Consider the following 23,505-nt stretch of genomic DNA (forward strand, 5'->3'; position numbering starts at 1 on the left):
AATGGACGAGGCTCCGCCCCCGCGCTCGCGCAGCCCAGCAGCCTCTGTCAGACAGTCAGGTAAACCAGCGGATACCTCAACTCAACATCCCTGCGCCGCTCCTCAGGTAAGACTACCTTTATTACACCTTTACAACGACACCAAGTGACTTTGGTAGTATTTAAAAAACTGTATGGATACTATAAAGTCGTCTTTGTTCAGAAATATGCTTTATGCTCACAATCTGAGTTATTATTGATGTTTAAAAAAACATATGAGATACCAAGCGAGCTAATTTCTTTAAGGTTTTTTTTTCTGTACTCTAATCACGCAAAATTCCGTTTAGTAATCTTTAAAAATTAGAGTTTGGGCTGGAGGACAAAGCTAACTTTTCAAACTTCATTCAAAACAACTCACATGAATTCTTTTGGAGATACTCTTGACTTCGGCTTTGATAAACAGCACACTTCAATTTAAGAACCGTTTTAGACAAGCTTAACCCTTTGAAGCCTGGATGGACATAATCATATTCATTTCATTCACATGTATTTAATGGATTTGATTTATTTCAAAAACACTGGTTAAAAAAAGTCAATGGTCAGCTTGGTAAGACATGTATCGCAAAATAATAATAATAAATAAATTAGTAGAGTTTGAAATTTAAAAAAGCTGATTATAAATGATTATAACTATAGCTTTATTTATAATAACCATCACTGCAAATTCTAAATGATGTTACAGAAAATTCTAATAATTATTAAGCACATTTTTTTCAGGTAATTCCATGTTTGTTTGCTTGTTTTCTTTTTTTTTTTTAAAAAAAAAGTCAGGAAATTTTCTTGTACTTTTTTTGTAGTAATTTCTTTATCATTTTTGAGTCATTTCCTCTTGAGTTGTCTATTGCATTCTTCCCATATTTAAAAAAAAAAAATTAAGAAGAAATTTGCTGAGGTTTCAAAGGGTTAACACTGTTTACTGTTTTTTAGAACCACTAAGTGGCAACAACAGGTAAATTGTAGTCCTTATTTCAGGTTTTTTGTTGTTGTTGTTGTTGTTTTTTTCTACAAAACTCAGATGAACTTGTTATAATTTTATTCATCATACAGAGTATGAAGAATATCCTGTTATATCCTATCCTGTTCTATCATTTTTATCAAAACTCAAACCCAATCTAAAAAATGCAATAAGGATATTCTAATAGCAACCTTCATGAATGTCATGATGGCATCTCAGTAATGACACTGGTACATGTCACCAAATATGACTTAAAGGCCAGAGTTCATTGTCCTTTCAAGGCCAGGCTTATAAAACGACCCAGTTTCGGTGCTGTCAGGGAATCAGCTGCTAATCTGTTCCCATTGCAGACAGTGGGGAGGAGTACAGGAGATGAGGGCAAAGGGAATGGCTGGACAGATTAACTAGCCACTGCTTTTTACCTCTCTAATCTTCTGTCTTTTTCAGTCTTGTGTAACTGATAGGTACAAATAAGCTTTACCCAGTGAGGACTGACCTTAGTCATGGACATGCAACTGTTTATGTAAGCAGAACATGAGGACAGGGTGGGGGGACATCTTAAAAGGTTGGAGAACAGAGAAGGGTCAGGATCAGCAAAAGCCTTATGACCCCCACACTCATCTTTTTTAAGCAGGTTATTCTGACCATCATGGCCATTACTGTAGTAGGGCTGAGTAATATATCGATATTACATTGATATCATGATATGAGACTTGATATGTATGTAGGTAAATCTGATATGGTATTAGATTTTGGATATTGTAGTGTTATAGTATATACTTTTCCTGGTTTTAAAGGCTGCATTACAGTAAAGTGATGTCATTTGTGAACTTCTTCAACTGTAGCTGTTCTGCCATTTGTCTTAGTCATCATATCCACACTGAAGATTTAAAAAAAATTATATTGTGTAAATATTTTATAAAAGCACCAGTCGTCAACCCTATAATATTGTCGTAATATTGATATGAGGTATTTGGTAAAAAATACCGTGATATTTAATATCATGGACATACTGAAATAATGAATAATAGTAAAAATACTACTACTACTACTACTACTACTACTACTGCTACTACTACTACTACTACTAATAATAATAATATTAATGATCAATGTTCAAAGGTTTAAATACCCATGAAAGGCGTCTGAAAGCAGCACAAGAACAGTGATGCCACTCCAGGTTTTAATGGGAATAACTTTAATTTATTTTGATACTTTTAAGAGGCATAAGTACAGTTCATTAAAGTAACTAAACTTATGCTGATAATAATAATAATAATAATAATAATAATAATAATAATAATAATTCTGGGGGTTTTAAATCAATACTGATGGCTTTCAAATCTCAACCTGATGTTTGATGATGATTGGCTTGATTTCTTTCAAAAAAACGGAGACCGCAATGAGCAATGAAAGAAATGACCCAAAATTTTGCAAGAAATAAGTAAATAAAAGTACAAGAAAATTACTTGAAAATTAGTTTAAAAAATAAGAAAGAAAGAAAGACAAGTAAATTAACTGGAAAATGTGTTTAAAAAATAAAAAAATATTTGGCACATAATTGTTAATATTCAAATATGATTTTTTGGTGAACAATTTCTTACAAAGTTGCTTATTGGCTTTTCCCCATGTTTTTGAAAGAAATTTTGCTTTGGGTTCAAAGGTTTAATAAAAAAATATAAATCATTTACATCATCTGTGCTTCAGGAGTCTACGGCAACGTCAGAGCCAAGATGGGGCGGAAGGAGATCATCTGCAGCTGGAAGAAAAACACCAGTAACATCAAGGATGTGTTTGACTTCAAGGGGAAAATGGGATCGTAAGTATTGCTGCTGAAAGTAAAGACAAAGAACTGCAGATTGCTTTGTGTGTTAGAGGAAAAGGACCAGTTCGGCCTGCAAGTGTCAAGGTTCATTGACAGTAAATTACAGCTTGCAAAGTTATTGGTTAAAACGGTTTTTGAGAACATTAAAAACAGAAAAAGAGGTTGCTTTTAAAGACCATGAATTCACCAATAGTGGGCATTCAGGACAAAAATGTTTCTTGGATGTGTCTTGGTCCAATGGGATCATATTATTGGTCCCAAGGGAAAGTCTGATTGCATTGCACAGATATGGTGGTTTATGTCAGTCTGTTGTCTTTGTGTTGACTGTTGTGTCATGGTGTGGGTGGGATGGTCAGGTGTCTACGTGTTGCACCGGCTGCGGCTGTCAACACTTTGCAAATCAAAGCTGATTTCTTTGTCACACTTGGAAGTCATTTAATGGAACCTTATTGGAATCAGGACTCAAAGACCATTTGGTGATGGGAACTGCCCCAGAACTCAGACAGGAGGTGGGCTTGATACAGCAACTTTCGGAATTGAGTAGCTGTACCATCCTGCAGTTGGATGCAGTACAATAAGCAGCAGAAGTGTCAAGTATGGTTTTAACCTATAGAGACCTGGATGGACATCCCTTTCTTGTGATGCATTCAGACGCCTTTCAAAAGCATGTAAACCTCTGAACCCTGAGCAAACTGATTCTTGGAAAACATGGGTAAAAGGGCAGTGAGCCACTTTCATTTAGTCAATTTAGAAATCATTTTTCATAAAAGCTAGAGGAAAATATCCAGGGAGCTATACATTTATCATTATGATAATTATAAATTTGACATAATTATTATAATTTGTAAGGAGATTTTCAGGTTCAGGTTTTTCAGGTCTTTCCATTTCCTTGTTTTGTTTTTTTGTTTTACTTTCCCATGTTGTTTTTTGTTGTTTGTTTGTCTTGTTTGTTTGATTAGTTGTGTATTTTTAGCTTTTTTTCCCTCATTTTCATGTAATTTTCTAGTACATTTTGATAATTTCCTTATAATTTCTGGGTATTTTTTTCTTAAGCTGCTCATCGCCCTCTTCCCATGTTTTTGAAATAAATTGGGCCTTTTTGCCATGGTTTCAAACGGTTAAAAAAGCTGGCTTAAAACTATCCCAAACACATCGTTGACAGAATTGAATACAGTAGGCACCTCTGTGCAGTTTTAACTTTTGACTCTTCTTAAAGGTGAAGACATCACACCTGTGGAACTCCAGATTTGCATAATGAGGAAACACTATGAACCAGAGGTGCGGTCTTGATTCACATGACTTGGACATGAGTCACCAATTTTATGACTTCAGACCTGACTTAACAAAATCAAAAAGGACTTGCAGCTAAATTCAGACCTAACACTAATCACTTGTGGCTTAAATTAGACTTAAGACTTAAAAAAGATTAAAAAGTATGTTCATTAAAATGTGCACCACGAATCAATTCATTTCCTGAATTAACTAATGTTAAAGCTGTTATTTTCCCAATCCACTTCATTGGAACCAATCAGACAGCTTCCAGTCAAGTTGCAGAACCATGAAAATTAACGTTACGTTAACTGAATGCCAAACTCCATAAATGATATCAAAGATTAAGTTCTTTTGCATACATTAACTAAGCTGTGGTTAAAAAAATAAATAAAAAACATGGAAATACAACAATTCTGTTTAATCCTTGTGGACTGTTCAGCATTTTATGCACTTGCTATTATTTATTTTTTCGTGATAATTTTGGCCGTGTTCATGCATATGGCATACATTTGTGCAAGATTGTGTATTTCCAGACCAGCCCCTACAATAACTCTAAAATACACTGTAGAAACTAAATTGTTACATTCACACTGTTAAATGCAAAAAAAAAAAAAATAAATAAATAAAAAAAATGCAGCATTGAAACCCATTCAAACTGACGTTTTTGATCCCACAGCCATCAAAGCATAAAAACATGCATTGTATTATTTCTGTGTGTCACTCTGGGCTTTTGCCTTGGAATTTGTCATTTTGACTATTTTCCACCTGATGATAATAGAAAATATGCCAGCCTGGCTGACTATATTGGTATATTGGCATAAGGAGAAAAATGGAGAAAATACATGCTATTTCCACTTGGTGCACTGTCACAATCAGTGTTGCTGCAAACCACTGACATATCCCAGACTGTGATAATATATTGAAAATAATTCATTTTTGTCTACAAACATTTTGTCTATCTACAAACATAGTGGCATCATGACAGAAACCTGGCCTCTAAATGGGTAAAATTCTGAAAGCTAATGAATATTTTATATTTATTATTAGGACTGATGTTGGTTGAAAAAAAAATAAACTCAATTACAGTAGAAAATGATTATTTCGTATAGCTCGATTCTGAAAAGCACATTTTGTGCACAGAGCAATGTGAGGCCCTGAAGGTTAAGATTTGAAGTTGCTCAAAGAGCAGTTATTTGAGGCTAATAAAAAAATGGTTGGCGAGCTGATGCTAAGCTAATATTAGTACTCTGTTGTTATTATGGCATTACATTACATTACTTAAGACTTGACATAGAACCTGGGGCTCACTTGTGACTTAAAAAACAATGACCTTGTCCACGTCTGCTCCAGGATGGGTGGCACGTCTTCTGCAGTCACCAGCCTGATTTCAGTTTCTGTTTTACAATGACATAAAATCATTTGCCCAAGTTCAGAGGGCTATTACTGGGCTAAGTGGATGGAGGAGCAGACTGCTTTCTTTCTCCTAGTTACTAGACTCAGATCAGTCTGAGTGCGGGGATAAGCCTTCAATCACCTCCCTGAGAACTTGTTTTTATCAATGGAGCCTCTCACACACGACTGTGTAATCTGCTCACAGCTGAAGCTCCTAGTGGAAGACTACATTGTTAAGGTAGTAGAGCCACATAATGAATATTATAATATTCATGATCTCTTTAAATAAACTTTATCAGGTACTACATTGCCGTTTTTCATGATTGCTAAGACACATTTCTTGAAATTATTTTCCAAAACTCAACACAAATCCAAGACTGCAAACTCAGTTCAGTGTCAAAACCAAACTATAAGGTGCAGTCAGACACATTGTTGGCATATTTCTATTTTGAGGCAATAGAAAGTAATTGAGTCTTTAACTAACCCTGCTTTAAATCAGAATGGTGCAGTATTTTCCTCAGATAGTAAGATGTACCTGCATAGGCAGGTTCACAATGTGTGCACACTGCTTGTTACACACAATAGGATGTGTGAATGAGTTGCAGGTAGATTGAATAATACATCAATGATAAGGGAAAATACTGGCATTCTGTAAAATGTGAAGATAGCAGAGATCAGAGCAGAGCTGCAGTCAGACTCCACATTAAGAGAGACACTGTGCACATTTCCACACAAGTAGCAGAGTAGCTGTTGATTATTTCAAAAGCTAAAAGTTTAGGTCTATTTGCACTACACTTCTTAGTTTTGCTGCTTAAAATCTCACAAAATTTGCTGCAGTGACATCATTGCTCTTGCTGCTTTACTTTCAGCAGAAAACTGCTCGCTGCTGCAATTTGAAAAACCCACCATGTAAACAGCAGTGTGCCAGCACACCTGGGTTTTAAAGGGAAATAGGAGATGACACTGATTGGTACAGCACATTGACTGATTAAGGGACTAAATACAGCCCCTTTCACCTTACTTTGCGCTCAGATCATGTGTCGCTTAACTGGCAAAAATACAGTACATTATTTAAATAGGGCCTACTATCCAGTTACAATCATGGGAAAGGTAGGATCAAACATTTCCAGAGCTTGACCCATACCAGGGATTGAAAGTCAGGATATCTTGGCGTCTGCCGCATCAATTTTGAATTCTTGCAACTTTATAGAACAACAGTACTAAATTGCTGGATTGCATTTTTAACAAAGTAATACAAATCTTGCAAATTTGTTGATGTTTGTGTCTTAACACAAGATACTCTGCATCCACTTTAAATACATTAAGCATAAAATTCACATCATAATGATTTAATAAAGAACATAAACAGGACTCAACAAGCATTCAGTGCAAATGGATATTGAGTTTCACACTTGTTTGTGACTACTTATTTGTAGCAAGTCCCTAAAACTTGCAAAAGCACCGGTGTGGTCATTGAAATAAATGTGGTCAGGCAGTCAGGTAGCAAACTATATTTCTCTCCTGTCCTGCTCAGAAAGTTTTGCTCTATCTGCTCAGTACAATGGCCTGAAAAAATGTTTAGTGTAAGTTAACTGAAGGTGTCGCTTCCTCAGAGCTGTGGAGCCTGCAGTCTCAAAGCTGCTTAAAGCTCCCCTTCCTCGACTGGCTGTGAATGACTGTGTGTGTGTGTGTGTGTGTGTGTGTCTTGAGCACTGACGTCAGGACAGCAGTGCAGGAACATCCTAGCACCACTTTGTTATAGGATTAAGAGTCTAGAGTGTATATTGGTGGATGAGTGTACTGAGGGGACATGAAGGGAGGTGGTATGAGCAGGTGCAGGTTTGCTGTTTGCTGTTTGCATACAAACATGAGACAGAAACGTGCCCAAGTTGACACGTGTTACCTTTCAAGTCAATTAGTGATGGACTCAGGGTGCTTTGCAAAAGTGGATTCAGTCTTTATAGAAGTAGCAAATAGGCTGCTTTTAATATCTATTGCATTTTTATATCACATGACAAGTTTTGTTATTTTCAAAAACGTGTTCTTGTTTCAAGGTAGAGGATACCTGTGAGTGAGTGTGCTCACAGGACAACTGAAGACTAATTAAAGGCTTATAAAAGTTATAGGGTATTCCATTCAGTATTATGGGCCACAGTGATGTCCCTAGGTTAAGAAAGTTAGTGAAATGAATTTGTTGTGTCTTAATATATGATTAAATATGCTCCAGTATTAGAATTTGGGATCAGTAAAGGTTAAGCTTTTGAAACCTGAGCAAATGGTTTGGATTTCTTTCAAAAACATGGTAAAAAGCAATGAGCAACTTCATAATACAAATGATAATAATAATAATAACAAGAACCCCCCCCACCCCCACCCCACACACAGACAAAAATATTTATTTATGAAATAATTTTAAATATATAGTTATTATAAATAACAAATAATAACGAATAATGAATATAGTTTTCTTGACATTTTCCCTAATGTTTTTAAAAATTTCTTCCATTTTATAAACAATTTTTCAATTTATTAATTTTTTTGCAACCTTTCACTACTCTTTTGCGATTCGTGGGATATATTTTGCCAAGTTACTCATTGCCTTTTTCCTCATGTTCTCAAAATAAATTAAACCAATTTGCTGAGTTTTTAAGGGTTATATAGCTTGCAACAGGCATCTGAACGCAGCACAAGAAAACTGGTGTGCACTCAGGTTTCAAAAGGTTAAAGAAAGAAAAAAACAGGCTTGGGTGTACTTTTGAATAAATGGTAAGTATCAGTACATGAGTTTAACCCTAACACAACCAAAATACAAAAACACAATAGCAGTGAATGAATGATCCCTTTTGGGTTTGAGGTGTTTGAGGTCGGAGCTGCAGAATCACCATGACAGATGCTTCACTCAGTGGCCAAAATATGGGATTACACTCTGGCTGCCATCTGGCTGTTAGCCGAAACCAATAAGTGCCATGCTGATGCCCAGACAAGACTGTCTGGGTTACATGGTTTACACAGATTTTTTTTTACTGCAGAGTTTAAAAGAGGTGTGCTTTGGGAGGTTTCTTAAATTGGATTTCTTTATTACAAAAATAAATAAAAGCACTGACCCATAATTCTAAATGTGAATTATATATATATATATGTGTGTGTATATATATATATATATATATATATACACATATATATAAAATTGCTGGAGCTGCAGCATAAGCACTCACATAGGTATAACCTCACAAAATCAGATAAAAAGATTGCAGATTAGTTTACCAAAGAGTCCAAGTAATGAGCAGAGAAACCATTTGAAAGCAAATTGGCTTGACTTCTGTCAAAAACACGAAAAGAAAGAAAAAGAAAATAATTAACAAGAAATTAGTAAATGAAAAAGAAAAGAAATATAGAAGAAATTTACCCAAAAATTAGTAAGGAAAAAAGATTATCAAAAAAGGAAATGACCTAGAAAAAGGTTCTTAAAAATTCTAATAACACTAACAATAACATACATATATATATATATATATATATGTATGCATGTATGTATGTATGTATATATGTATGTGTGTGTGTGTATATTTATTTATATATCTCTATATATCTCTATATCTCTATATCTATCTATCTATATATCTATATCTATATATATATATATATATATATATATATATATATATATATATATACATATGCAAAAAAAGGCTAAGGTAAGATGTCTTAGTAAAAAAAGATCGGGAGAAATATGTTAATAAATAGTATAATTACATATTCAAAATTATGTTACACTTTAAGCACTTTTTAACTTTTTTTTCTTTTCTTTTGCCATTTTGTTTTTTGTTACTAATTTTCAGATTTTGTTACCAGTTTTCTGGTATTGTTTATTTATTTATTTATTTATTTATTTTACCAATTTCTTAGCTAATTTTGGGGTCATTGTTGCTCATTTTTGGGGTCATCTTCTTTCCTTGCTCAAGGCCTTCCTCCCATTTTTTTTTGAAAGCAATCAAGCTTATTTGTGTAGGCATCGAATTGTTAACCCACACTTTAACTCATGTATCTCCGTCCTTACAATTTCCGTGCAGGGGGTCTTTCTCAGAAGTGTATATGGTGAGAGAGAAGGCCACAGGAAAACTCTACGCCCTCAAGTGTCTGAAGAAAAAATACCTCTCTCACAGCAACCTTGAAAATGAAATCAATGTACTAAGAAGGTAAAACACACACACACACACGCACACGCACACACACATACACATGATTTCCAATTTCCAATTTCCATATTGCCATCACTGACGTCTCTCTTCCTCTTTCAGGATACAGCATGAGAACGTAGTGGGACTGGAGGATTTCTATGAGAGTCGTACGCACTATTACCTGGTCATGCAGCTGTAAGTGAATGCAGTATTATCACATTTTTCACAAGCAGTCACCTTTGTAGAACAACATTTTGAGGGTGGGTCTCATATTGAGTGCAAGGAAATCTGACAATAACAATATACAGCAAGTGCACTTCTTTTAAATAGGTTATGGATGCCTGCCTATAATTGTTTGTTTTTTCTCTCATAAATTTACCTTCAAGTCACTGTAATTTTAGGAACATTGTTACCAAAAATAAATAAATTAATAAATACACTGACAGAATACATACAAACTATATATTGTCCATCTGCTTGTTCCATGCCATTCAACGTCATGCAGCAAAGGGCTGAGGCCTGTTTTTAAAACCCACGGCTGCTGCGGCGAGGACACAGACTCTGTACATGGGGTGTCGCTCTATCCACTGAGCCACCTGGTGCCCCTATTGTCACTTTTCTCTTAGGTTAAGAAAAGTGGAGTGATCAACAGCACTCTTACCAAGATAAGAGAAAAACATCTCACTTTCACAGGCCATAAACATTTTAGAGCAATTATAATGACTGGATTATTATATTTCGGGGTTGAGAGAATGCTGCTACACTTGCACTTACATTGATCCCAATAACCATAATTTGACTTCTCTTCTATTTTCTCTTGCCAGAAAATTAAGAGAAAATATTAGAGAAATTTAAGAGAATGTTATTGCATGAGGCCCACTGTGTGCATAATTTCATACATTTCTTTTCACCCTGTTATATTTTGTATATGTGGAAAGCTTTTTATCCAACAGAACTCTTTGTCCAAGTGTCAGGTTAAAGGGGTTAAAGAAGGCAACATTGTGCTTAGAAAGATAGAAACACCAATGATTTCTCCTGTGTGTGTGTGTGTGTGTGTGTGTGTGTGTGTCTGTGTGTGTTTGTGTGTGCACGCGCGTGTGTGTGTGTGCAGGGTGTCAGGCGGGGAGCTGTTTGATCGCATTCTAGATAAGGGGGTTTACACCGAGAAGGACGCAAGCACAGTGATCAAACAGGTGCTGCAGGCCGTCAGCTACCTCCACGAAAACAGCATCGTGCACCGGGACCTTAAGGTAGCGCGCGCGCACACACACACACACACACACACACACACACACACACACACACACGCATGCACACACGCACACACACACATCCACACACACGCGGCATAATTTTATAACCCAGAAGAAAGAAAATTAAAAGCTGGAATGACCAAAGCACTTTGTAATAAAGGCAGTTTTAGACAGAGATTGTTTGTGGATGTTTAACTGAAGCACTTTCTAGGTTTAAATAATTAACAGTCAGTTAAAATACAAATGCAAATTCACATTTACATAATTTTTTTTACTTTCTACTGTTTTCTTTGTCTCTGTCTGTGTCTGTGCGTGAGCAGCCGGAGAACCTGCTGTACTATAACACGGATGAGAACGCTAAGATCATGGTCAGTGACTTTGGTCTGTCTAAGACGCTGGAGCACGGCTCCATGTCCACGGTGTGTGGTACACCAGGATATGTTGGTGAGTTTATGGCAAAGGCCATTCATATACTTTTTTTTTTTTTTTTTGCAATGCTCTCCTGCTATCGATACCAGATAAAAAATAGTACATTTAAAAATAATTACATTTAAATTTAAAAAAAAATATGTTCACATAATTCAGGAGTAAATTCCATTCATTGATTACTAAAAATTTCCTCAAATTAAGTTACAAATAAAAGTAAAAAAACCCAAAATGAAACAAGAAAATTACCTAGAGAACATATAACATAAACATATATTTTTATGTTATATATGCAACATGATTGTAAATACTCTGTATATAACTATGAAATATTATAAATATAGTTTTCTGCCCCCCCCCCCCTAATTTTCAAGTAATTTCTTGCAACCTATTACTAAATGTTATTACATTTTATTCTGTTTTGCCATCTCATGGCCTTTCCCCCCATATTTTCAAAATAAATCAAACCACTTTTCTAATGTTTCGTAGTTTTAAATGGTTGTAAAGGGCAACAACAAAACTGATGTCAGTCTAGGTTCTAAAGGGTTAAGATATTTTCACTTTGTAATCTATTACATTCGGCAGTTGGCAATCATGAGTAGAAGTGTTCACGGTGACATTTTCCAATCCCAACAACAACAACAACAACAACAACAACAACAACAACAACAACAACAACAACAACACAGTTGAACACTGATGATCCTTCATTACAGTGATAATAACATGAATATTAGAGAACAGTCATGGTAAAAGTACTTTATTTTGAACTTGTTCTCACTCTGTTTAACTGCATGAGATTCACTACTGTTTGTCACTCTACAGCCCCTGAGGTTTTGGCCCGGAAACCCTACAGCAAAGCAGTTGACTGCTGGTCCATTGGAGTTATCACCTACATTCTGTGAGTACTTTTTCTGCTTTTTAACACTAGGCAGGTTTTTCATTACAGATTTGTGCAAAACTTCAGCAATATTTCCAAAATGCCGAAAAAATAGAATTGCGAGAAGACAGCATTTCGACTGAGTGATGTTCTGCGATTGTCCTCTGGCGATAACACGCTAATAAGCATGGCGATGGATGTTGAAAACATTAGCAGCTTTATTTCTATTGCAGCCACCACACTAGCCGTCATTATTAAAGGCAAGCCCCTTATACGTGGGAGTGGCCATGTATGAGGGATTTCTGGGAGGTGATAGCCCATGATTTCACAGAAGAATTTTGGATTCACAACTTCCACATAATCCACTCAACTTTTGAAGAGCTATGTGACCTAGAAATGCCAAAAAATGTTTCCATTGCAGTTTTGCAAGCGTAAAAATGGTTTTGAGATACGTGGGAGTTTTTCTCAAAATTAACGTGTTTCAATTTAGTGTATTTAAAATTCGCAATTTCAATTTGCGCAATTTGAGGGTTAATGGAAACCTGCTTACTACCACAGCACATTATATGACAGTTTATAAATAGTATTCACAGACAGGAGAACTGAGAGGATTCATTTTGGAGCCATTTTCCCTATTATATAAGCCTATTTCTGAAAGTTTACTTTGAATAATAAGCTCAGAAGCCAGAGATTATGCAATTAATATATAAACTATTATGTTGAGAAATCATAGTTTTTCCATCAGTTAATTATAGCATATTTAAAATGAATCCAAAATGTAGATGAAAGAGACAAACAAAAGGTGTATATGAAGGGATTAGCTGAGTTCATTGTTTGGTTGTTTCAGCCTGTCTGGCTACCCTCCATTCTTTGAAGAGAACGAGACTCGTCTATTTTCAAAGATCATGAGAGCCGAGTACGCCTTTCATTCACCTTTCTGGGACAACATCTCTGAGTCAGGTATGAAAACAGTCCAAAACATCTCAGTCTTCACTAAACTTCATGAAATCTAATACCCATGCTCTTTATCTTTTGAAATTATGTTTGCTTTGATACACTGCTTTGACACTAATCCCAATGACTGTGACTGAGACTGGTCTAGTCTATAGTCTAGCTTCTTTTGGCTTTGAAGAGCTTCAGAATCTTTTTTTCTTTTCAGCTCCATGTTTAGTCATCTGACCTGCAGCTTGACTGTTTTGTTTCACCCACATAGTTTCAAATGTTTTCAGCAAAAATGCCCCAGAACAGCAGATAGACACAGTTTAGTTCTTTGCAAGCAGTTTCAGGAGTGCTATTACATCATATGACTGGCTGAATATTGATCAAGTGATAGCAGTTACATAGCAAGGGTAATTCTCCAGATACTTTCATTGAATCTCTCTCTAGCCAGCTGCTACCTTATTTAGGATTTTGAAGTTAAGTGATGAGATGTTGTGTAGATAACAGCTCATTTCAACATCATGACTCAGCTGTTCCTTCTCCAGTATGGAGCTTTCAAAGCGAGTGATAGGAATAAGTAGAAGCTTGGCGTCCAAATGAAGTTCACCTAAAAATGGCACATTGTGCTGCTTGCTGCCAGTTGGAAGACTCCTGTAGAAAGTGATGCAAACAAACTAAAGCTTGCTCACATCACATTCAGTTAGGACACTGGTAAAGTAATCCCTTCAAATAATCTATTTTTACAGACAGACAGCAACTGTAAATTATTTAGAAATACTACATATTTAAACTGCAACTGTAAATCAGCAAAGGGGAAAGTCATATTTTGTATTTTAACCCTTTCAAACCTCTGCAAATTGGCTTTATTTCTTTTGCATACACTAATAGAAGGGAATGAGTAACTTAATGAGAAATGACTCAAACATCTGCAAGAAATGAGCAAAAATGCATTAAAATATTACCTGAGGCACAACAAAACAAACTAAAGAAAATGAACTGAAAAGAAAAATGCTAAAATAAAAAAAGTAACATAATTTAAAATATAAAGTTATAGTAATTATAATTAGAGGGGTTTTTATTACAATTTTCTAATAATTCTCCCTCTCTGACTCTTTTACAAAGCAGATTTTCAGGTCATGTTCTTGTCACCTTTTGCTATTGTTTTTTCAATTTGAGGCAAATTTATTGCCAAGTTGCTCATGCCTCTTTTTTCATGTTTTTGAAAGAAATTAACTCACGTTTAAAAGATTTTAATGTTATTGAAAGGTGCCTGAATGCAGCACAAGAAAACTGATGTCTATCCTGGTTTCAGAGGGTTAAATACCTAATTTTCATTTTCTCTGTTACTCCCCAAACCTATAAAGAGTGTTATATTATTGTATAGGAGAAGGCCAGCATGCATCTGGACTTGCAATGTTCTCCTAAAGTCAAAAGATTTGGTTCGTAACTCGCCTGATTTCATTCCAGCTCTACTCATTTGATTAAATGTGACAAAAGTAGTGCCATAGGTACGATTAACCTCGCTGTTAGCTAAGTATAGATCTGGATGCGTTCATATATCCGCAGAGATTAACCTAATAGGCTGGAGACCAACACACCCAGTTACATCATCCATAGCTATAATGGTTTGACCTGCTGGGATTAGGTCAGATATAATTGCTGCAGGGACAAAATGGGAAAGTACAGTTCTCACTTGACTTGGATTAAATAACCTGGTATTAAGATACATGCGAGATGACTGCCCTCCTAACCAAAAAAAGGGTAAAAACCTGAAGGGAAATGTAAAACAGAAAAATTCATGCTTGTTTAAAATGTGAACACACTGAGTGAGGGAAGATGTTAAAAGGTTGATAGATACTTTCAAACCATCACAGTGCAGGGTCTACTTTCCCTTCTTTCATTTCCAGTTGTGCAGCTGAAGCCCTCTTTCGTTTTTGTTTTTTGTTTTTATTTTTCATCTGGTAGTGGTAGTGTCTGTCTTTCACTTTCATTTGAGGTTTTTGGTTAGGTTTTGTTTGTCTGGCTGCAGTTACCTCACCAGGATACCTGTCTCTTGTTGTATCCTGAAAATTTGACATAAAATGTGTATGACTTTTAGACAGAATCATACATAATTTCAGTATAGGTGACCAGATGTGTATAACTGTGTGCTTGCAGCAGGTCAGAGTGCTCAAACTAACAGGTGTTTGTGCCGATTCTCTACAGCCAAAGACTTCATCAGGAACATGATGGAGAAAAACCCCCCGAAACGCTTCTCCACTGAGCAGGCACTCAGACACCCATGGTTAGTCCTTCCTCTTCATACACACACACACACACACACACACACACACACACACACACACACACACATACACAAAAGGTTGCTATAGATAAATCCAGTGACCACACGTGTATTCAGCCATCTAGCGCTGCTGCCATTACTTAGGTGGCAAGTCGTAGTAACAGTGTCTGGTGCTGACAGTGTTGGCAGCAAATGTTGTCAGTTTTCAGAACTATTTCAGCTAACTGATGACAAACCTTGGCATAAAACATGCACATTATTTACTACCATATCTGCCAAATAAATGTTACATTACCATGATAAAAAAAAAAAATCAGTCATGCTGATGGTGTTCTGGTTTACAGACTATTAACTGGTGACATTCTGTTCAAATTGCTCGAATTGTTCTAAGTTGCATAAATTGTTGGCGTAGATAGTAAACAGCTGAATATGCATTTCACTAGAATTAATGTCTCGTGGTTGTATGCCAGACACACACACACACACACACTTTTTTCCATATGATCTCATCAGTAATCAGTGACTTGATTGCAGGATTGCTGGAAACACAGCTGCTGACGTGGACATTTATCAGTCTGTCTGCGAACAGATGGAGAGAAACTTTGCCAAATCCAAATGGAAGGTAGGTGACGCTGCTATCAGCTCAGTGAGTACTTTATGTTGCAAACACACTAGCTTTTGTTAGCCATGGTCATAAGCTTAGCTAATCATGCAACACACTAACAAATACGGTGTATGTAGCATTATGTTTCCTAAAAATGAGTGCAACTATATATATTTATATATATTCTAAAAATTACATATAAATTCAGGATATGGTGTTTTCATGCTCAAACTCATAAACAGGCCACTCCAAAAAAGCCTGATCATAAACTGATCTTCAAATCCATGTACACACTGAATTATAGGCAAAATCTTAGCAGATTAACAAATAGATGCAAAGTGGATTTTTTTTTTTTAGATTATGACAACTGGTCACCATCCATTGAGCATTGAATTCGTCATATATATTTAAATGGACCACATCTGCTCAGTGAAAAACACTCCCGACGCTTTATAGTGACCTTGAAAGTCTATGGGGAAAGTAAATTACTCTAAAAAGATGATAACTTTGTAATTTAACCCTCTGAAACCTGGAGCTACATTACTTTTCTTGTGCTGCTGTTTGACACCTTTCACATGTATTTAAACCTTTAAATTTTGAGCAACTGGTGCAATGTCTTTCAAAAACAAGGAAAAAAAAGCAATGAGCAACTTGGTAAGAAATGTTCCACAAATTCAAGAAATTAGTAAATTTTAAAATGTATTATTTAAAAACCTAGGGAAAAAACTATATTTCTAATCATCATGATTACAATTTTAAAATTATGTTATATAATTATGTTTATTTTTTAAACTAATTGTCAGTTAATTTTCTGTCATTTCTTTTACTAATTTCATACATTTTTTTGGGTCATTTCTACTTCCGCTGCTCATTGTCTTCATTTACTGAGGTTTTGAAGGGTTAAATTCACAGTGACTTTATTGCAGAGTGGTTTGTAAGGTAAAGGTTTAAATTTAGTTTCAAATGTAATTACATAATGCACTTTGAGGGATAGTTTTGATTTTTTTTTATACTTATATGACTTTTATTAGGTACTTGTCCTTAGTCTGTTTATGATGCCACCAGGAGAAGTAGGCAGGAGCACCACTACAGAAGCTATGTACTCAACAAGACTGGTTCACAGAGAAAAGGAGTCGAGAGTGCGACTTGGTTGAAGAATAAAAATACTTTCAAAATTTCAGTGCACAGGAAAACAATCCAAAAAGGGCTAGGCAAACGGTGAGGTCAAAAATTGAGCTGGGACCTAAACAACCAGGAACACGTGGGAGAATGCTAGAACACCAGACACAAAGATGAAGTGGCACAGAGAGCAGGGAGCACACAGGCTAAACAGCAGGGCTAATAGGACACAGGTAAAACACATCAGGGTGGGGCAGACAATCATGAAAGCGGGAAACACAAGAGGGCAGCAAGTGGGGATATGAGAGGAGAGCTGAGTAACAAAAAAACCCCAGGAAATCAAACTAAATAATGGAAACTATGGAAAATATAAACTATGTAACTTGACCAGACGTGACAGTACTGCTGTTAGCAGCTTGCGATAAATGGGAGTTTATTCGAAATTGATGTTTCCTTTCTTAGATGTATTTTATAAATACGCAATTTCATTTTGCAGAATTTGAGGGTTAATGAAAGCCAGCCATGACATACATGACAGGCTCTCCTTACTAGTTCAAGACAGATGTTTCATGCCAGACGCAGGCAGCACCAGTATAACGGCTCTCTTTGTTTCCAACAGCAAGCCTTCAATGCAACCTCAGTGATCCACCACATGAAGAAATCCCTCACTGAGCCCTCAAACCTCTGCTTGCCCGAAATCATAGTGCAGTCCTCCTCCGACAATGACCTGGAGGCACTGCGACTCGACTGCCATGATGAGGCCGATGCCCTTGACCCAAATGGGAATCCAATTCATGCAGGCAACCATTTGCCATGCAGTAATTGTGAGTCAGATAGAGGTCTCTGTCTTCCACCACTGAGAGCGTCTCACAGTGAGCCTGGAAACGCTCCCACCAATGATGAATCAAGAGAGGTCAATGACTTTATTTCGGAGATGGACACTCCTTTCAGGCCATCCAAGAAGTAAGAGATGCTTTGCTGCTTTTTTTTTTAGCTTCCAGAAATATAAGAAAAAAACGGGGATACAATATTGCAGTAATTTAGACCTGGATATATAAAGCTTTAAATTTGCAGGTGAAGTCACTAAGACATTTCATTGCTATTTTAATAATATTCAGTTTGCCTCTTCCATAAGTTCATCATCCAATGGCATCCCTAAAAATGAAGAAAATGAATTTTATTACATTTTTAAAGATATATATTTAAAAAATCCTTCACATTTTTCCAAATTTTGTTAACTTATGACAAACTTTAAGTATCCCTATATCATGTTAAAATTACGAGATTGATATTTTCTGCCAAAAGTATCAGCGATTCGTATTTATTGCATCGGGGTGATCATCATTTATGTTAATTAGAAATTGCCATGTTTCATGAATGGAGCCTTGAGGTACCCTGTGAGTAATTATATCGTTTTTGCATCTTCGGCAGTTTTTCTCAAACTTTTTTTAATTCACGTACCACCTTTGAAATATTTTTCATCAGGAACATGAACATGTTTCAGCTAAGTACTCACTGACCAGTGCATTTTTTATTTATTTTTTTAAACAAAATTTACAACATTTACATTATTTATTGATCTTAAATTATCATTTTTACTACAAATCCCCCTGCAGTAGTCCAAAGTGCCCCTAGTACCCATTTGAGAAACACTGGGCTATGATATAAATAATTAACAAAACATTTATAAACATTACACCTTTTGCTAACGGATAATTAGTTAGATTTAGGGTCTATTGCTTCTGATAATTTTTAAGGAATATTTCAAAACTATGTATTACTTCCAAATTATTTGTACTTTCAAGAAATGCTGTAGATAATGTACCTCGAGTGTGGGTGATATTATTGTTACACAGACCCTGAATAATTGTTATGAGGACTGTACATTATTGTGCATTGTGTAGATGCTTTAGAAGTCTATTTATATTTGGAGATTTAGTCTTTTTTGTGCATTTCTCTCTATAAACCTGAATGTGTGATGTGTTGCAGCATGGATGCTGTGTCTCCCAGGAAGGACAGTCTTCAGTCTGGAGTGTGTTCTGTCATGTGATTGGTTGGCTAACCTGAGATGAATCTCATGAAGGTAAAGAGTCATCACTGTCAGTTGGAATTTAGACAATGACTTTACAAGTTTCTAATTCAAGCCAACTGATGTCACTGATAAAAAAAATCCTTAAAAATTCTCTCTTCATTTGTAGTTTGTCTTCTGAGTTGGCGGCATTCCACATGATGTGAAGGTATCGGCACGCTGCTCAGCTTTCTCATTTGCTGTGGTTCTGTGCTGCAGAACACATGTTCCATCAACAGACACATGCAGTATCTGCACTATAATAAACACTTTACCATGGGATGATCGTCTGTCTGTAATTACCACCAAATTACAGCAGACACAAGCGGGAATTCTTCATTAGAATTCATACAAATTGTGTTACGCTGATGACATTTATTTTTTCAAAACTATTATTATCTATTATTCTCAACATGTTCTCTCATCAAATACCATTAAAGTGTATTTGTTTTGAATAGATTTAAGTGGCATATGCAACGTGAAAACTTATTAATAATTTTTCTTTAATTCTGTTTGACTGATATGGCTGTACTTTCATTCAATTCCAATGGCTTATATGTTTTTCTAATGCACATACTCTTGTTAAGACTCTGAAACATTAGAGTCATGTATGCTCTGTGTGACCTTCTCTTTAAAGGTATATTCACCGTTGGACACTATAACAAAATCTGGGAATGTACCTCTAACTTTAGAGTTTGGACTTTTAAACCTGGCAGGCACATTTTTGGACACATGTTATTATTTTTCCATTTATGCTGGATTACATTAATGGATTATAACGATGGATAGTTAATTTTGTTTATGAGATTAAACCTTATTTTGAGGTCGAATCACACAGCAGCCAGGTGTTTGCTGTGTTTTCTCTGATATGTACATATGCTACTCTCTTGTTAATCAACTGAACTCATCAAGTGCCACAATATGGTGTAAAGATGTTGTCAGCAACAGTGATGTCGCGGAGGATTCTTAATTCACATATTTAGTGACAAACATGTTTTTGATGTTATTTTTTCTGAATAAATCTTTTGCTTCTTTTGTTGAATGGAAAGCTGTAGTACCATGTTAAGCTATAAGACATACACCAGATCATTAATGGGCTTTTATTTAAATACTGTGATTCTGCACAAACAACAAATGTAAAAGAAATAATAAATAATGTAACATTCACCCTTTTTTCAGTTCTGAAAAATGCAATAACTGTGGTGCAGTGTTAATGCTGGAGTGTATTGCTGCGGACAAATAAAAGTTTGTGTTGGCTCTTTGCTGTCAGAAAGTCAGAAGCTGTGATCTTTTTCTGTACACAATGCTAAACAATATTGATAAATTCACGATGACATGATGTTTTTGACCAAATATCAATATGTACCTTCATAATGTAATAATATTGGTACTTTTAAAAGGTATTTACACACATAGTGGATTTTGTAGGCTTCATTTCTGTGAATGAAGCCTACAGTACCACCACTAAAGGACCAAGAGTTGGTGAAGCAATATCTCTTTCTGACAGTGGCGGGTGCTGATGGTGTGGAAGGCTGCTATGACCTGTTGCGGTGACGGCGGCAGCAGGCGCTCCTCGACGGGCAGCTCGGGGACTTTTAGCCCTGGCAGGTGCTGAGGTCATTGGCTTTCTTTCGAAGTTCTGCCAAAAGGTTTTTAAGCTTAGTGTCGAGACCTTCAAGCTTTGTTGACTTCTGAAGGATCTCATCCTGCAGTTCCCTGATGGAATCTGCTTTACCTAGAAAAAAAGATAAAAATACAATGTGAAGACCAAGAAAAGTCATTTAAAAAGGGATTAGGTTTTCTTTGGTGTGTGTGTGTATATCTGTTCGCAGCTAATCTTGCAGGACCAATCAGCCTAACATTTTATGTTCATGACTGTATTCACAAGGACTTCTCATGGATTCAGTGATTCCTAATTTTAAAAAAAAAAATCTATTTTATTGACTGTTTCAGACCATATACCTTGATTTATATCTTATATCTCTCTATGTATCTTAATGAAGAACTTTGAAGTGGCTTTTAGTTATATGAAATGTTCAGACTTTTATTCTGGATATTCTGGAAATCTAAGCTGATTATTGTATAAGTAATCAAACAATGCCTCATTTTTCATATTTAAAAAATAAAATTTCAGAAAACATTATATTTTACCCTGCTCAGCAGTAGTGTTTGAAAGAAAAAAAGGACAAACTATTAAAAAGATCTTTTTTCTGACTAAGAGTTTGTCTCCTCTGAATTTTAACTTTGTTTCACAGACCTTTACCCATCTTCTCTGAGGAAGAATAACGGACAGAGTCCGAATCAGAGGAGAGTAAGTGAGTAAGTAAGTTCAGCTGTGTTCTACAAACGTCTCAGATTCACCCCGAGGTTCAGCCTTTCAGATAAAGCTTTCTCAGTTGAGTCTAAATGCTATAACTATAAAAGAAAAGGCTTTTGGACCACAGACTGGCTGTTGTTTGTATGGTTTGGCTGTATTACCGTCCAGAGAGTCAAGCATGTCTTCAGTAGTATTGGCCAGAAGTCCAGCGTCCTCCTTCAGCTTTGCCAGCCGCTCCCCCACCGGCGTCGTCTCTCCTCCTGTCCCACTGGGTGGAGCTGCGTCTTTGAGACGATCCAGCTGCTCCTCCAGAGTCGTCAACTCCTACAAACACACACACACATTTTCCCCCTTTAAAAAGAAACTTTTATAGGTTTCAAAAAACCCTTCACCAGGTAATTTTCAATTAAATTATATATATATATATATATATAATGAAAATTTTGCAAAAAAGGTCCTATTTAACCCTTTGAAACTGAGCAAATTGGTTTGATTTATTTTAGAAAGAAACATGGGTAGAAGGTGATGAGCAAAAAAAGAGGAAATGATCCAAAAATAATAGGAAATTAGGAAAAAGTACAAAAAAAAATACTGAAAATTAGTAAAAAAAAATAACAAACAAAACAAAAGGGTGTGTTAAATATGCTTACAATAATTCTGTGACATTTGTAATGAATAATAAATAAATAATAAATAATAAATAAATCTACTTATTTCTTGCAATTTGTGGATAATGTCTTGCCAAGTTGCTCATTGCCTTTTCCCCCCTACTTTTCTGGAAGAATTTGTACCAATTTGCTTGGGTTTCAAAGGGTTTTACTCATCTGGAACTGGAGCAGCTCCAGCAGGTCTCCCACCTTATCCGCAGCAGTTGCTTCATCCTCAGCTTTGTCTGCTTCATTCTGTGCATCTTCGGCATTGTTGCTCGCATCTTCTAGCAGCTCTTTGAGCTTGTCCAGCTGCGGTTGCATTGGCTTCAGCAGCTCGGAAACATCATCCAGAGCCTTCTCAGCTGGTTCCAGCTTGCCTTTGGCCTGCATGAAGAGAACCACTGCATATCAGTACCAGCTTTAACTGGAATTAATGCTCGACTGTGCTATCCGTGCTTCCTACCTTAGTCAGGTTTTCGTTCAGGTCATCTAAGAGATCCATGCTGTTCTGCAGTTTTTCATCCACGTCAGAGAGGGAGCCCTCCACTGTGTCTAAGCCTGTCACCAACTCGTCCACGTCATCCTTTACTCCCAGTGCCTTATCCCTGTCAACATGCAACCACAGCAAAGTCTCTTATATATGATATTTACCATCACTGCAAAGACATTACAGCATTGCACGTTATGGGCACACCAACAAGCTGCAGCGCCTCTTCTCCTGGCTCAGGGTGAAATTCGAGGTCACACAAGCCAAAGAGGTATTTCTCTACAGGGACTCATCTGAGTCTGAAAAGTATATTGTAATGTTTTAGTTAAAATGCGCATTTGGGAAGTACTGAGCAAAGGACTGGATACATGAGATTTGGTTGGATTTTGTTTGGTTTTGCTGATGTTTCATGCAGATCCAGATTACTTCAATTCATGAAGAATGTCAAGGTTTTACTTAAACCTTTTGAAACCTGAGTAAATTGGATTGATTTTTTATTTGTTTTTTTTTTAAACACGGTTAGAAGGCAATAAGCAACTTAACGAGAAATGGCCAAAAAAATTGCAAGAAATTAGTTAAAAGTTACAAAACCCAAACAAACAAAAAACAAACAAACAAAAAAACAACACGAAAAAGTGCTGGGAAAAAAAAAAACATTTTGTGTGTGTGTGTGTGTGTGTGTGTGTGTGTGTGTGTGTGTGTGTGCGCATACAAAATGTTCTCCTGTGCGACAGCAATCAAACCAATTTGCTCTGATTTCAAAGGGATAAATGAATTGTGAAAGGTGCCTGTGCTCAGTAAAGAAAACTGATGTCAAT

General features: G+C 36.1%; 2 protein-coding genes across 2 annotated transcripts in view; one reads left to right on the top strand and one right to left on the bottom strand.

Annotated features, from left to right (window-relative positions):
- On the top strand, positions 1 to 20,506 carry LOC121952221 (calcium/calmodulin-dependent protein kinase type 1D-like). Its single transcript, XM_088083249.1, has 13 exons — positions 1 to 106; positions 2,701 to 2,812; positions 9,553 to 9,678; positions 9,781 to 9,855; positions 10,772 to 10,910; positions 11,234 to 11,357; positions 12,165 to 12,240; positions 13,067 to 13,179; positions 15,364 to 15,442; positions 15,977 to 16,064; positions 17,785 to 18,128; positions 19,155 to 19,248; positions 19,364 to 20,506. Exons 2-12 carry the CDS (start codon positions 2,727 to 2,729, stop codon positions 19,213 to 19,215), a joined length of 1,311 nt encoding a protein of 436 aa, XP_087939375.1. The 5' UTR covers positions 1 to 106; positions 2,701 to 2,726; the 3' UTR covers positions 19,216 to 19,248; positions 19,364 to 20,506.
- lamb3 (laminin subunit beta 3) overlaps positions 20,320 to 23,505 on the bottom strand; it is a 25,004-nt gene continuing 21,818 nt past the window's right edge. The window contains exons 20-23 of the mRNA XM_042498753.2: positions 22,664 to 22,805; positions 22,408 to 22,584; positions 21,712 to 21,874; positions 20,320 to 20,968 (exon numbers count right to left, since the gene is read on the bottom strand). Of these exons, the coding sequence (XP_042354687.2) occupies positions 20,829 to 20,968; positions 21,712 to 21,874; positions 22,408 to 22,584; positions 22,664 to 22,805 (622 nt within the window). The 3' untranslated portion in view covers positions 20,320 to 20,828. The remainder of the gene's footprint in view (positions 20,969 to 21,711; positions 21,875 to 22,407; positions 22,585 to 22,663; positions 22,806 to 23,505) is intronic.

This window comes from Plectropomus leopardus, chromosome 2, assembly GCF_026936395.1.
Source record: "Plectropomus leopardus strain MGB_pleo_1.0 chromosome 2, ASM2693639v1, whole genome shotgun sequence".
In the NCBI taxonomy this organism is placed as follows: Eukaryota; Metazoa; Chordata; class Actinopteri; order Perciformes; family Serranidae; genus Plectropomus; species Plectropomus leopardus.